The sequence below is a fragment of the Manis javanica genome, chromosome 10 (assembly GCF_040802235.1).
Source record: "Manis javanica isolate MJ-LG chromosome 10, MJ_LKY, whole genome shotgun sequence".
NCBI classification, from domain to species: Eukaryota; Metazoa; Chordata; class Mammalia; order Pholidota; family Manidae; genus Manis; species Manis javanica.
In genome coordinates, this window is record NC_133165.1 from 43035890 (window position 1) to 43052264 (window position 16375).

Genomic DNA, 16375 nt, shown 5'->3' on the forward strand with positions numbered 1-16375 from the left:
ATAGTCAGGTTCCTCACGCCTATCCCTAGTGACCTGATTTTTTTATTATAGCATTGATTTGTATTTTCTAGGGTTTCATATAAATGGAATCATGTTTTATGCACTCTTTTATGTCTGGCTTCTTATGCTCAGTATGTTTTTTATACTTGTCTATATCATAAAGTGTATCAGTAATTCATTCCTTTTTGCTGAGTTCTGTTGTAAGGATATACCACAAGTTGTTTATCCATTTATCTATGATGGGCATTCTAGTTTTGGGCTATCACAAATAAAGCTGCTATGAACATATTTTCATTTCTCTTGGATAAATCTCCAGGAGTGAGATTGCTGAGTCTTATGGTAAGCATATGTTTAACTTTATAAGAAATCGCCAAACTGTTTTCCGAACTGTGGTACCATTTTACATTCCCAGCAATGTAGAAGAGTTCCAGTTGTTCCATGTCCTTACCAATCATTGGTATTGTCAATCTTTTTTTATTTTAGTCATTCTTGAGTTTATTTTGTAATCTTTTTGAAATGTCTATTTAAATCATTTGCTCACGTCTTAACAGGTTGTCTTATTATTGAGTTGTAAGAGTTCTTTATTTTGAGTACTGTTCTTTTACAAATACACGTACTGTGAATATTTTCTCCCATTCTGTGGCTTGCCTTTTCTTTTTCTTTTTTCATAATGGTATCTTTTGAAGAGCAAAAGTTTTAAATTTTGATGAAGTCCAGTCTATCGCTTTTTCCTTTTATTATTCATGCCTTTTGGGTTTCTTTAAGAAAATTTTGCCTACCTCAAGGTTGTTACATTAGCTCTCTATTGCTGTATGACAAATTACCCCAAAACTCAGCAGCTTAAAACAACAAACATTTATTTTTTCAGTTTCTTTGGGTCAAAAACTGGGAGCAGCTTGATTGGGTGGTTCTGGTTTATAGTCTCTTAAGAGGTTGCAGTTGGCCAAGATCAACTTCTCTGAATTCTTCATTGGGGAGGATCTGCTTCCTAGCCCACTCCCATGGTCGTCAGCAGGATTCAGTTCCTTGTGGGTTGTTGGACTGTGGGCCTGGGTTCCTCACTGGCTGTTTGTTGGAGGCCCCCTCAGTTCTGCCACATGTGCCTCTCCGTAGGGCAGCTACCAATATGGCAGCTGCCTTCCCTCAGAGCAAAGTGTGAGAGCAATGGACAAGATGGAAGCCATGTTCTTCTTTTGTTTTGTTTTTGAGATTAATTCATTTGAAAAAAAAAGCAGCTGTTTTTATTTTAAAATAATTTGAAATAATTAAGGATTCATAGGAAATTGGAAAGAAATATAAAGGGAAGTCTCATGCATTCGTCCTTCCCCCATGTCCCTTTCCCTGAGGCCAGTGTCTCAAGGAACTGACACTGGCACAATCCATAGAGCTATTCAGATAGCACAGTTATATATGCACTTATTTGATTCACAGTATAATCTTGCAAGTGATATTCCATCACCTCTGCCTCATTCTATTTACTGGAAGAGAGTCACTAAATCCAGCTCACAGTCAATGGCAAGAGGTCACAGAAGGGATGGAACACCATGAGGCCAGTCACTGGGGGCCATTTTAGAGTCTGCCTACCACAGTTGTAAAAATTTTCTCCTGTGTTTCAGAAATTTTATAGTTTTAGCTTTTGTGTTTAGGTTGATTCATTTCGAGTGCATTTTTGGCATTGGACTGCAAGTTAGGGAAGAATGTAAATGTGAAGATTTCTATATTTTATTACAACTACCAGGTATGATTTCAGTGTAATAATGATTATAGTCTTGTCATTTTCATTTTGATGAAACAAAACAACTTCTTAAATTTTCAAATGATTTAATACATGCCTGATTGAAAAGAAGCCAAGTAGCAATGTATGAATTCCCAAGTAGAAGAGAAACAGGGCAGGCCTTTGTAATTAAAACAATTATCTCTTAGATGTAAATGGCATCCAAGGAGATGGAGTGAACTATATTAAAGAAGCAAATTGGAAACACATCCTGGCATTCTGGACAGTGGTTCCTCTCCTAGCAGCAGCAGCTTTGGGGGTGGCGCCTCTGGGCTGCAGCTCTCTCTGGCTGGTGGTGGGGTGGGATTCAGAACACCTGCAGAAGTCAGCTATGCCCAAAAGAGTGGGAATGAAATGCTGGATTTGCACCCCCTCGTACTGTTCCTCCTTCACAGGAGAATTGTCCTGTGTGACATGGTGAGAAAAAGGTACTTTGAACCTTTTCTGCGTTCAGAATGGACTGCATTTGAACCTTGAGAATTATTCATTTCTATTCTGGCTCCCTTTCTTTTCAATCTCTAGTTTGCTTTTTCTTGCCTCATGTCCTTAACTGTTTTATCTTTATTTTTCTTCTGAGATTTAGCACCGTTATCCACTTATATTTACAGTTTTAATTATCAGGATCATAGTTTAAAGTTACTGGCTTTGTTCCCTTGTTATCAGGCAGCAGGACTCCTCTGTTTGGGGAGCGTCTTTGACTTTGTCCCCTTGTTTTGAAGACAGCACGGACGGCTTTGTAGAGTTGGTAACGGACCTGAGTGGCTTCTCTATATTTGCATTTTATTTTCCCAATGGATCCTCTTCCATTTCCCTTTCCTTTGTGCTCTGCTAACCAGGTGTAGGTGATTTCCTGTCAGACCTGAAGCTTTTACAGAATTAAAGCCACAGAAGAGAGTGTGTTTCCTCCTCTGCTGCGCTTGAAGGACACAGAAGCCAAGTGTTTCCCAGGGGAAGAGGTCTAATGGGACTTTTCATCTGACCCTTCCTCGTACCGGCCCTTCTAGGAGGGAGACAGTTTCTCTCTTTCTTCTCATTTGCCTGGACCCTGATGTCCATTTCCTCATTCTCTCTTTCTAGGCTATTGCTCTTGCAGAACTCATAAGATCTTTTCAAAAGAAATTTATAGTCAGAACTTTATGCTACATTTTTATTTAGGGAAGAAGCAGGAACAGAGCATCATCTCCTAGGTGTCCAGCACTGGAGAAACATGAGACTGATTTGTCTTTTGCTGTTGTGGTTGTCATTGTTATATGTCCATTGGTTAGCAGTTTACTCTTCACCTGAATAAAAAAAATCGCTGTAACCTATGTGGCATACACATAATCTCAGGTTTTCCAAAGAATAGCTGTTTTTTTTTTAAATCATAAAATGTACAATAAATATACTGGCTAGGAACCCTAGTCCTAGTTACAGGGAGGCTCTCTGACTCTTCTCTGATCTAGAAGCTTCTCAGATTCCATCATGCTGCTTGTGAGGTACAGTAGATGGAGAAGTTAAGAGAGAATTTGGGTGAGGAGGTTTTGTCCTTTTATCCAAAATCAGACCTTCTACGACTGGCCCTGGAGGAAAACTTGCTTTTTTACTTCTGGAGCTGGGGGTGAGAAGGGGTGGTTAGCAGTGCTTCTCTACCATTTGGCCTTCTGCTTTCCTAAGACTGACCAGTTTGGGTGCCCAGCGGGCAAGAGTCCTGTTGTGAGCCACTGAAAGCAGTGGTTCAGAGGTCGGGATGGGGTCTCAGAGCTGCCATGTCTAAGCACAGACCCTTCTACCAGGATTTCTTCCACCCCTAGTCCTGTCCCCCAGCCCCCAAAGGCCAGATGTGAGGGATCCAGAGTCCATTCTCTAGCAAAGATTTTTCTTTGTGTGAAATTCTTATGTACACAATTTACTTTGAAACAACTGAACTTACTCAACAGACTTTTTCCCCCTGTACCTGTGAGAATTTTGAGTATGTATGAGTTGTGAGTCACTCCTGGTGGAGAACATGGGAAAAAGAGGGACCCAGAAGTGAACAGAGGCAGAGGGTGTAGCAGTGCTGGTTGGGAAGCGCTGAAAGAGACTAAGGATGAGTTTGCTCTGATGTCTAAGCAGGGGTTTGGAATCCGAGTCACCGGAGGGGTAGAGGGCATATCTCCTGGCAATGAGCATTTCGTGGGTAAAAGTTAAGGTCATGCAATCCAGTTCTGTCTCTTAGGAAGGGTGTGGAGAATGTATCGGCTTTCCAAGTAAGTCCAATGTAATGTTTCTCTCTAACATCCTATTTTCTTTGCCTTAGGAACCACAGCGCAGCTCAGGAGTCACGTGCTGGCAATTCTGGGTCATGAGTGAGCAGGCCACTAGTGTTCACTGGGGGAGACGGAAATCATTCCTTATTTTATTTGAGGAAATGTGCATTCCCTTTCATATTCGAGGCTGATGTCTGGTTATAACTATAGCTGGTATCGGTGGTTTGAAAGAGGCTCAAGTCTCTTTTCCAACATGGGCAATAGTGATTTGTCTAATCATCTCAGTGAGCCTGGAAACCTCTTGAAGATGGTGACTGTTCTGTACTTCTCAGATTCTCTGCCAGGCACAGGTGGCAGCATGGGCTGGCAGTGCTTTCTTACTAATGTTGAGGCTCCAGGAGCCTGTCAGTCTTCGCAGGAAAATTGCCCATCTTTGTTATGTTGTATTAACTCATGCATATTCTTAAAAGATTCTTCAGCCGATCCTGTTTATCTCACTTTAGCTCCTCATACATCATTTGTCTGTCTGTTCCTGGCTTTCTCTACATTTACATAGGGCTCCTTGTTTGTGCTCAGTGGAATTGCATTACATTAAGCACTGCTTCTCTGCTGATAGACTGCTGTCTTCTAGGCTTTTATAGTGAGCCTGCCTAACCATGTAATGTGAATTAGGTTGATTTCTTCTGGGCCAGAGCCAAATAGGTGGTTTCTGAGCCACAGAGAGAGTGTTACATGAGCTCCTTGGAGTTCCCTGCCTTGGTGGGAATGTGAAGATTTTTGAAATCTGTTTCTATCTGCTGGTCTCCCAAAGAATGTGCAGACTTTCTTCTTTCACTGTTAGGGAATCATCATCTAGTGTTGTCCAGCTTGCAGAACTTTGGTCTGAATTCTTGATGAAAATCTGACATTTCTTGGATCTGTGTTAGGTTCTTATCAATGCTTAACATTATTTAGTTCTGCTCTATTTATCCACCTTTTTTATGCTGTCTCATGCATTTGAGATTCAAATTTTGTCCTTTAGCCATCACTTAGTTGCTGTGTACTCTTGGGTAAAGCATTTCACTCCTTATACCTCTTTTAGGTAATCTGTGAAATGGGTACATTAATATCATTCCTGCAGAAAGGCATGTGATCAGACTTGTGATGGCTTTGTTTCTTCCAACTTCAAGATCTATGATGTTGATTTTGTTTCTTTAGTATAGCACATCATTACTGGCTAAGGATTTTAATTTCAGGCTAATAGCACACTAAATTGGAATTTTCTTGAGGATGATAATCTACTCAGTTCCATGCTGAGTTTTCAAAAACTGCTTAGATTCAGCTCTATTTCTTGAAACATTTACTTAACACCTACTGAGTGCTGGAAAATGAGATAGATAATTCAGCCATGGTCCTCCTCAAGGAACTCACATCCTAGGAGAGGAATAGAAGTGATTGATTAATTGATTCTCTGAGTAGGGGGGCATAGAAAGGAAATAGTGTAGTACAGGGAAGGGTATTTAATTTGGAGAATAAGTAGGATTTTGCTCATTAGACATAAGGGATTAGGTGATTTCAGGCAGAGGGAACAGCATTTGCAAAGACTTAGAGGAATGAAAAACCATGACGCATTTAAGGAACAAGAAGTCTTCTGTATTCCTTGAGCATAAGTTGTGTGTGTATGTGTGTATTTGTAGGGGGAGAAGAGCAATGAGAATAGATTGGTGAAATAGGTAGGATCCAAATCATGAAGGGCATATACACAAATTGAATAACAGAGACATTATGCTAATTTATATGCTAATGATGGGGAATGGATTGGCAAGGGCATCATAAGATCTGATATCATTAAGTTTTAATCTGATTTGATTCTAGAATCCTGAGCAGCCAGACCTGAATACAGGCAGATATAGTACAGTTAAAATTAAAATGCAAATGACTATGTTAAAAAGAAGTCTTTACCTTTTATAAATTGCATACTGAAATATTTTTGTATGAAATGATATGATTTGCTTTGAGATATGAGGGAAGATGGAAGTGTGTGGGTGTCATTATGATATGGTTAATAAAAAACATACTTGGTTTTGTCCCCATTTCTGGCACCCAGCTCCTAAAATCCTTGGGATTTCCCGTGATGAGAGCAATAAGAGTGTCTCTTGTTATGTTATTGAGGGGACTTTTGGATCACAGTAAAGATGGTGCCTGTTTGCTGGGAGAGCCAACCAGGTATTAGAGGGTTGAAACTTTCAGATGAGCTACAGGTTCAGTTTAGTCACCAATGGCCAGTGATTTAATCAACCAAGCCTTCATAAAATCCCCATAAAAATTCCGAAAGGATGGGGTGTGGAGAGCTTCAGGTTGGAAGCTTCCTTGCATGGAGGTGCAAGTTGAGTGGCATGTCTGGAGAGGGCATGGAAGCTCTAAGCCTTTTCCTACATAACCTTACCCTGTGCATCTCTTGCATCTGGCTGTCATTGCAACATTAAGAGAACAGAAGAGAACCAACCAATGGAACTTAGTCTCAGAGAGGGGACAATATATGAACTTGTGAAGTCAGTCCTCTAAGTTGAGGGATCAGCTTGAACAAGAGCATGATGATGGAGGAAAATTACAGATTGTAGGTAACCAGTAGCATATATATTTCATATTCATGTTTTTTAAAATAGTTTTGTATTAAATGGAAACTTCTTTCATGTTTAGATTGATAATGTTAGTACAGCATTTGAGATGATATTATTTAACTGGATTTATTAATTTCACCTTCTCTTTCCCCTTTTTAGTGGGTGTCCAATGAAACTCATATTTTCCTATTTGGAATACTTTCTTGTAAGAGCTCCAAACAAGGGTTGGCAATTTTTTCTGTAAAGGGCTAGATAGTAAATATTTTAGGCTTTGTAGGACATACAGTGGTGTTGCAGCTACTCAACTCATCTGTTGTAGTGGGCAAGCAGCTATAGACATGTAAACAAATGAACACGAATGTGTTCTAGTAGAACTTTATTATGGGTGTTCAATTTTGAATTTCATGTAATTTTCTTGTGTCGCAGTATTTTATTCTTGATTTTTTCCAACTATTTAGAAAGTAAAAGCCATTCGTACTTCATAGGCCTTACAAAAACAGGTGACAGGGTGGATTTCTTCCTACAGGCTATATTTGCCTACCCTTGGTTTAAAAGATATTTTTTCCAGGTCTGCCAAATGCAGGTTAGTTAGGAATCAGCTATGAAGTGGGTTGGCCAGCTTCTTTGAGTGTGTTTTCAGTCAATGTCTATTCTAAATGTCGATTATTTGTATCATCTGTGTGGCCTTGTACACGACCTGTTTAGTCTCTTGGGTGGGACTAGTCTAGGCGACCTCTGGATCCTGTTCACCTCCATGATTCTCATGCAATGATTTTCTTTAAAACTAAAAAGTACCCTCAAAATTCCTTTTGAAACTCTGTCTTCTACAGCTTCTGCAATATTGTGGTCTTGGTCTCTCCGAGTCTCTTCCTGTGACCTCTCCTTTTCACTTCCTTTCCCAGGCTCCTGACCTGAAGTTTTCATTCCTGTAAGTTCAGTCCTCAACCTTCTTCTTTTTCCCCTCTCTCCACATTCTCTGGTGACTTTCTGTGGGCCACGCCCTCAAACAAAAAGTACGTTTTTTTAGCGCTGACCTCTCTTCTGAGGCATAAAACCTTCCAAGATTTCCCACTACCCAGAATTTAAAATCCTAACTCCTTGGCCTGGCTCAAGGCCCTACTTGGGATGAACTCTCCCAACAGCTGGACTAAGCCCAGAGGTAGCTTTCAGCATGTCACCCCTCATTCTTCCTTCTCACCACTCTTCTCATGCTCTTCCCTCTGCCACCACTACCCTCTTTTTCTGGCCTCCATCTCTCTCCCTTCTCCCAGAGAACACCAAATTGATATCCTGCCCTTTGAGATCCCTCTCAGAAGGCCACTTACCCTGTAAGATTCAGCTTATATGCTTGTGTCTCCTGGAAGCCCTGTTTCATAGATAAGGTTAAACATTTTCTCTGTGTGCCCATAGTAGTATGCACATTTCTGTTTTTGCTATAATTATTAGTCAAAAATAGTTGAACATTGGTGAACATCAATGTATTTACAGGTTGGTGCCTTCACTACACTAAGATTCTGGGAACAGAGCTTGGTCTTGTTCATCTTTTGGTCCCAGAGCCTGACATTTAGAAGGTGCTTAATTTGTGTTAAAAAATGAGAGTCCATGGGTACATGTTAATATGGATTACACTGACTTTGATACTTATCAAAGTACATTGGTATCAGTAGGCAGTGTTGGACATTTTTATGATCGTGGGTATTTAAATATATTTATCATTTGCTATTGTAGGAGGAAAATTCTTCCAAGGATGGTATCCCATTCAGAGCTGAGAAAACTTTTCTGTTCCGCTGATGCTGTATGCTTTGATGTTGACAGCACAGTCATCAGAGAAGAAGGAATTGATGAGCTGGCCAAATTCTGTGGAGTTGAGGATGCTGTGTCAGAAATGTAGGAACAATTTTTATTCACTTTAATGATACAGAATGGCAAAGGAGAGTGACTTTTGGATGACATGCAGAACCAAAGACACAATTCCTTCATTTTCAGTCCCTGGCTATGAAACACGGGCACTAGGCTTTTTCTTCTGTCCCTTAGAACTGAATGTGTGTACATCATCCAATCCGCCCTTTGATAAATATTTATGGCAAAAAAATGGTTGCCTCTGACAAACCAATCTGGGTGACATGCTATTAGCCTGGTCAGGGAACGGTGAGCATAACTAACCAAAGAAGATGATCTGAAGGGGTCACCAAGTCCTGCATTTCTGTCCAGTGCTTCATGTCATGGTGAAAATGTGGCTTAGGCAGTTTGCTGGGAAGTTAGCTTTGGTTCAGTCTCTTGGTAGATGCCCTTTCTCCCCCCTCTCCCTAGTGCTGCCTGCGGTCACCAGGCCATGGACCATTTCATGTTCAGCTGCATTTGGTGCGAGACATGGCCCCAAAATAGTAATGTGATTCTCAAGCAAACTCTCAGTTGCTTATCCCCAGCCTAGCCCTCATGGCGTTGTAGCTTATCACTCGTGCAGTGCGGTTTGAGGCAGCCCTTTCTGCGTGGGTGCCTGTTGAAGGAGTTGGGGGGTTAAGCAGGTAAGCTCCCAGGACAACTGACTTGGCTGGCTTGACAGTCAGCTCTTCCTTCTAGGACACGGCGAGCCATGGGTGGGGCAGTGCCTTTCAAGGCTGCCCTCACTGAGCGACTGGCTCTGATCCAGCCCTCCAGGGAACAGGTGCAAAGGCTCCTAGCAGAGCACCCCCCACACCTAACTCCCGGCATAAGGTAAGAGCACTGTCTGGGTGTTGTCTGGCAGTGCCTGTATTGGGGTGTGTGTGTCACCATTGCTTTAGTGCTCCCCTCTGTGTGGTCATTTCAGCACTTCCATATGGTCTTGTCTGGTTGGTCCTGGCCATGTCTGCCTTCCCTCTCTACCCGGGGAAAGCTAGACTCCCCATCATCAAGTGTTTCTTGGCCCGTGGGCAGAACAGAGCCACAGAATGGTTTCCTAAAGCAGTCAAACTCCACCTATTAATTTCTAAGTACATTTAGAAAAACATTTGAAACATTTACCAGGCAATACACCTTGTCCAGTGTATGTCGGGCAAATATATATATAGGAGAAAAACAAACATTTTAGTTTCCTTTTCATGCTTCATGTTTCCTCTTTTATACTAATCAGTGTTTGTACTCTATGTTTCATTTTTGCAGGGAGCTAGTAAGTAGCCTACAAGAGCGAAACATTCAGGTTTTCCTAATATCTGGTGGTTTTAGGAGCATTGTAGAGCATGTTGCTTCAAAGCTGAATATCCCATCAACCAATGTATTTGCCAATAGGCTGAAGTTCTACTTTAATGGTAAGACTTTAATGGTAACATTTTCCCTTTCTTAATAATTTTAGTATCAAATATCCTAGGTAATGTCTCTTAGAATGCAACTTAAGCAAAGTGGCATCAGAGTAAAACATTGAGCTAAAGGATTCTCTTGACTGACATCTTTTGCTTGACAAGGTCATCATCTCTTCTAGCTTTAGTGTCCACACAACCATCTCTGTGTGTAAATGTCTGCACTTTGTAAAATGCTAATTCCTATGTAACCACCACATGACTTACTTTGTTATTCATTGTATTTCAGCTTTATGAGAGCTCTCATGTATTTGAACCAGAGTCACTACATTGTAGCTGGCCTTGGAGGTGCCTCCTGGCCCCTCTGGACCACCACACAGCCGAAGCTGTGGTTTTCTGTGATCTCAAGATGTCTGCAGTCACATCACGGGGTGTCTGACATCCTTAAGACCAAATAATATTAATTTGAAATTTTTTATTTATGTTCATACAGCACTTTTGAAGGGTCTATAGATAGAGATAATTAAAAACAGAAGTAGAGAATGAGTGTGGTGCTTACTGTAAGAATTAAAATGACTGATCAAATATAAGTTGGGATCTCCTCTTAGATTAAATAAAAATTAACTTATTTTAAAAAAATTAAAAATGAACTTATTTTAACTGTTCATGATATTCTGCCACCTCACCAAGGTTTGAGAATTACTACACTAATTTACCCCAAGGTACTTATAACTTAAAGGAGGCAGCTTGAGGAGAGGTATTTTTAATTTAAAAGCAAAGCTTGTGTATTCTGAAGAATAGGTGTGGAAGTCCAGGCTATGTCACTTTACACAGGGCATTTTTAGTGACATTTAAATGAGGATATCATCTCTGCAAAGACCTGGCCCTATGGATAAAATTCTGTGAATCCTTAACACTTTCTTAACTGCCCTTTTAAGGTGAATATGCCGGTTTTGATGAGATGCAGCCAACAGCTGAATCTGGTGGGAAAGGAAAAGTTATTAAACTTTTAAAGGACAAATTTCATTTTAAGAAAATAGTCATGATTGGAGATGGAGCCACAGACATGGAAGCCTGTCCTCCTGCTGTATGTATTAAGCATGCTGTTTTTTCTGATTGTACTTTTGTTTTAGATAGTTGATTTAGAACTCGGTAAGACTGGTGAGAGTTAAAGCCATCTAACTATCATTATAAAATAAAAAATAAGATAAATAAATTCAATTTCAATAAGTCAAGTGACTTTTTGCAAAGCCAAGAAAGGTTGTGAATAGGGAACTAAAAAAAACCTTTAAAACTTTACAACCCCTGTACCTGTAGCACGGCTGCCACCTCTTAGCCCAGGTGTTTGCTCAACAAAGTTCAGCTTCATTTCCCCAAATAATATCACAGACAGCTCTTAACAACTGCAACAGAAATTTTCATGTTCTTTTGTATTTGATACACTATTTCATCATATGTTATCTCATTTAATTTTCATAATAGCCTGTTAGGTAAAATATTATCTTCTCCTTTTTACTGAATGGGAGACAGAGGCTGGTACCTGTACCATTTTATTCTTCTGAATTAATGTTGTTTTCTGAGAATAGCAGGAAACAAATGCTATGCAGTCAGTGTCTTAAATATCAAATGTGTTCATTTCACATAGGACTTTGCCTTTATTGTCTCATTCTAACTTAAGAAAAACTGAAACAAAAATATAGTGGTGAACTTTTTGTTACCTAGTTTCCTGAGATCTAAAAATAGTAATTGTCTTTGTAAATGATTAATTATATGTGGTTAAAGAATATTTTGAATCCTTTTAACATTACTTGAGTCAGTTCAAACTGACATGTTCTTAGATGATTTGCAACCAACTTTGAGGCTGACTAAGTAATGAACATAGGGCTGGTTTAATGAGGAATACATAGAAATACAATGCAGAGCCCTCTCAAGGAGCTTCCCGTCCCAACGTCAAGAAATGACAAAGTTATAAACTCTAGATGACCATACCAGTCAGCTGACACGGCCTGGCCAAACTAAGAGAAAAGTGGTGAGTACGCAGGTGTGTAACCCTTGAAGATGGTCAGAGGAAGGTGTGATGTAGAGGAAGGTTAGCCACCATGTGAAGGCCTGGCAAGATTTAGGAGGTTTCTGGAGGGTGGGGAGGCAGCAGAGCAGAGTGAGGGTGAACTAGGTGTAGTCCTGGACTGGTCAGTGGAGAAGGATGAGCAGGAGTGGGCTTTCTCTCCAGCAATTGCTGAAGACCTGCCTGCCAGCCAGTTTCATGTTTCCTCTAGGTCCTGGAAGCCCCGGAAGGCTCCTGGACAGAGAAGCAAATAGTCAAAGTGTTAGGACAGCCGAATTGGCACTGGCATGCAGAAAGTTCAACCACAGGGGCAGGAAGCTCAGTTAGGAAGCTAATTTTAACTGGGAATCTAGTTTTTCTTTCTCTGTGTGTGGTATGAAAATAAAAAAGCAAAGAAAGGACAAGTAAGAGAATTTGTCCTTCCAAAATTAGAGAGTGTGTGTGTGTGTGTGTGTGTGTGTGTGTGTATGTATGTATATATATATATATATATACATACATACACACACACAGTTTATATCCTGGCAGAAAAGACAAAATACTGTTTTAAAAGATCATTGACTAAAAGAAGGTATCACTTAATAGGAATTAATGAACCAATGCAACTTTGGGTAATTTTAATGATGAAAACTAGAGTGCTGCCAAAAATACTGGGGCTGTCCTCTCCTTCAGGCCAGAACAGCATAGCTCCCTGGGCACCCAGGGCCACCAGGGCCGCCCTGGTCCTGATGCCCGGTCAGGGGGATTCCTGAGGCACCACAGGCTTCTCTTTGATATTCCTTCTTGGCAACAGCCCAGCCCGGGGGTGACTGCATCATAGACAGAACTCAGATATTCACCACTTGGTGTGATTTTTGTCTTTGTAAGCAATTGTATTGGTTTTACCAGGGTTTAAACTCTCCTTGAAGCCCAGGAGTCGGTGCATTGAGTCATTCATTCACCGGCAGGAAGAGGCAGGAAGGCTGGGGAGGCACAGGGGAGCTTGGCTCACTTATCTGTAGTTTATTCTTTCAAATATTTACTGCCCCAGGCTGCTGCTGTGCCTTTTTAAAAAAAGTAATTCCTTTTTTTTCCTCCTTAGGATGTTTTTGTTGGATTTGGAGGAAATGTGATCAGGCAGCAAATAAAGGACAATGCGGAATGGTACATCACTGATTTTGCAGAGCTTTTGGGAGAACTAGAAGAATAATACACCTTTTTATATAACTCATAACAACTTAAGGTTAATTTTTTTAAATTGTACAGTTTGATACTGTTTGCTTGCAATTGCCTATTACACCTTAATATATAAATTTGGTACCGAGTATGTGTACTTCCAAGTAAACCAGAGTCAGGGCTCCTAGAAAATTTCTAAACTTTTTAAAACTGTAGTTCCAGTATTATTATGACTATTAATTACCTGGAAAGGAGAGTTTTATAATCTGAATTTGTTATGTATTTGCCTAACTGTATTTTATTTGAAGCCTTTTAAAGGTAGATCATAAATTAAATACCTTTGCTATTGGAAATATGGATTAGGCAGCTTCAAGTGAATATTGTTTGCCCTCTGGTATATAAATAAAAGTTTATGTATCAGCAGATTTGTGGAGTTTTCAATTCTGCCTATCATGTATTTCAGTATCCAATGTTTAAAGTATTCTAAGTGTTTGAGTGGAAACAACCTCCTGGCAGAAATAAGGAGCTGAGATTCCCTTGAGCACAGGACATAGTACTCGTCACAAGTACCCACCAACTCTTGCTCTGAGTGCACTGCTGGACTAGGGGGATGGAAGTGCTTTTATTACCACTTGGAACTACCATATAGAGCATATTCCCAAGGCTTAAGAAAAAAGGAGCCTTAAACAAATGTGCTGGCCTTACAAATATGGATATTGATCATTACCTGAAGTAAAAGAACTAAAAAGCTTTACTCATCCCAAATGAAAAAAAGCATTTTCCCCTAAATCAATTAAGAACTTATAATAGCATTTATGAACCATTTCTTTCTTAAGGTGACTTGGAAAGACCTGAAAACCAGGTTCATTTTTATTCTGAGCAGTGCCAAGAAGGTAATTTCAGAACATGCTTTGAAAGTATAAGATGATATATCCTCCATCGTGGAACAATGGGGGAGGATAAAGAGTTCAGGAAGAGGAGTGCAGTGGGTACTGTTGGATAATTCTGTAGAAAAGGCTGGGAGGCTTTAATATTGGAAATTATTTGAAAAATTTATAATTGAACTGAATAATCAAATTTGGCCAAATAATCAGATAATTACTTGGTCAAATTAATCAAATCAGATGAATCAAATTTCCTTCTGTAGGAGAGACATGAAATAAGTTTGGCAACATTTAAAAGAGACCACAAACAATGAGGTGGTTGTTTCATGACCATGAATGCTCACTGGTAACTCTTCTAGAAGCGGTTTTGTGATGTCTCTACTTTTGTCCATGCTGTGCTCTGGCAGCACCAGGCACGCCAGGTCTGAGAGCGCTCCCAACTGCCTCCGCCTTGGCCATCGCCCACTGTGCATGAGCTGGAGCAAGCTGCCCGCGGGTAGGTGGAGGATGTCAGAGCCTGCGATCCACTGGGCAATGGCCTGGGCAGGAAGTGCATGTTGAATTTGGCTCAGAGGAGTCTGATCTGCTGAGAAATGGTGATACCTGCCTTGAACCTTTTATACCATTTATACAACCCCTCTGGCCCATAGGCTGCCCAGCTGGCAGCAAGCTGCAAAGACAGCATGCACAATCCTTTTTTATTGTGTTGGGGAACTGTGCTAACCTCTTTCATGTTTTTATAATTCTGAACTTGACCCAGCGACAGAATGGCTCCCCAGAAGTTATGGACATGGTTATGCTGGAACAGGATCAGAAAGTGGTGGTGGTGTTACATGGCTGCCTATCCTTGTGTCACCATTTTTCAGTCTGATATGAACATTTACGTAAACAGAAAAAGTTAAGAATTGGGGTCATAAGTTAAGTACCGAAATTTGTCATGGTAGTAATTGAAAGAGAAATCTCTCAAAGCTTTTATATCCTTAAAAAAAAAGACAACCCTATGGCCTTTAGCTGCTCCTCACCAACCCCTTTCTGGTTTGGCTGCTGTCATAGTGATTCTCTCTCTTCTACTGGAGACAAATGTTTCTCCATGACACCTACAGAGGCTCACCCAGCTGCCACCCCAAGAGTGAGGGACAGCATTCTAGTCCTGGGGCAGGAGTAAGCAAGAGATTCCAGTCAAGTGGGTGGGCTCAGGAAGTGATGGCATAAACATGATGGCTTTTGCCTCTATGACCCTCAGAATCTTTATGATCAGGTTCAGAAAACTTGGGGAGGGATATGACCACAAGTCACGCTGCTTATTTCCACATTTTCCAAGGTGTTTTCACGTGTTTCCTCATGTGATTCTCACAACCCTGAGGTCAGCAGTAATACCTCTGTCTTCTTTTTTAACAGATGGGAAACAAGCTCATACAAGTTAATGACTGCTACAAGGTCACTTTCAGAGCTGGAAGACAAGCCAATGATTTCACAGCGTTCTTTATCTTATGCATTACTAGAGAGTTAACAATTTACTGGGGCCAGGAGAATCCACCTAAAGCTAATACTTATTAACACTTTGATCACATGTGTTAATGTATATTAATACAGTACAGGAAATTTTACTCCTGAGGATGGAAGGGCAAGTTTTGCAAAAACTGCAAGTGGTCTCATTTTAAATGGTCAACTCTGGAGAAATTACTACTTTTAGAACTAGTTAATAGAGGACTGTTTAGTATTTTGCTGATCATGGTTTCAAACTCTAAGCATATTTCTGTATATGTTCATAGTTTTTTGAATTGTTTTTACTGAGCTTATCTAGGCATAGCCTATTAATTTCTTAGTTCTAGAACTTGCATGAGAAACACTGTGAATAAAGACACTTGTCCTGCTGAGTCCCATGTATTTTATCACTAGAACTGACAGTCTCCATCCTCTTTTCCCTCCTTCCCTTTTTCCCTCCCTTTTATTTCCCCCTCTCTTCCTTCACCAAGCATATTGTTGAACATCTATTATGCCCCAGCCAGAAACTGAAAGTATAGATTAATAAGAAATAAAGAAGGCTAACGTACAATTGAAGAAAAGAATCTTTCACAGGCAGCTATGAAGATAAGGAAAATAAGCAGGTTCTATCAAGTTAGAAGCAAAGTGTGGGCCCAAGAGAGCTTTTAAAGGTAGTAGGGGTGAATGATAAAGATGAATTGGCTATTGAAGTAATATTCACCAGACTTTTCCCCATGAATGGAAAGTAAGGAATTTTGATTACTGCCCGTGAAAATTAATAGTAGGACAAAAATAACCCAATTCATTCTACTAAGGGACTTGACATATTGGCAAAAATAGCTATAATAAAGTGATAGAGTTTAATAATAGAATGTTCCTGTCAAAAGTTGCCAGTGTCCCCCATGTTACCAA

General features: G+C 40.3%; 1 protein-coding gene across 13 annotated transcripts in view; it reads left to right on the forward strand.

Annotated features, from left to right (window-relative positions):
* Positions 1 to 15852, forward strand: part of PSPH (phosphoserine phosphatase) — a 52917-nt gene extending 37065 nt beyond the window's left edge. For 7 of the 13 annotated variants that reach the window (XM_037002583.2, XM_073215248.1, XM_017673861.3 and 4 more), the window contains 5 exons: positions 8328 to 8486; positions 9180 to 9314; positions 9741 to 9886; positions 10813 to 10961; positions 13021 to 13519. In XM_037002583.2, the coding sequence (XP_036858478.1) occupies positions 8328 to 8486; positions 9180 to 9314; positions 9741 to 9886; positions 10813 to 10961; positions 13021 to 13128 (697 nt within the window). In that variant the 3' untranslated portion in view covers positions 13129 to 13519. Of the gene's footprint in view, positions 1 to 8327; positions 8487 to 9179; positions 9315 to 9740; positions 9887 to 10812; positions 10962 to 11712; positions 13520 to 14385; positions 14475 to 15376 lie in introns of those variants that run through there. The other 6 variants (XR_012122221.1, XR_012122222.1, XR_012122223.1 and 3 more) reach the window with 6 other exon arrangements.
* Positions 15853 to 16375: the final 523 nt, after the last annotated feature.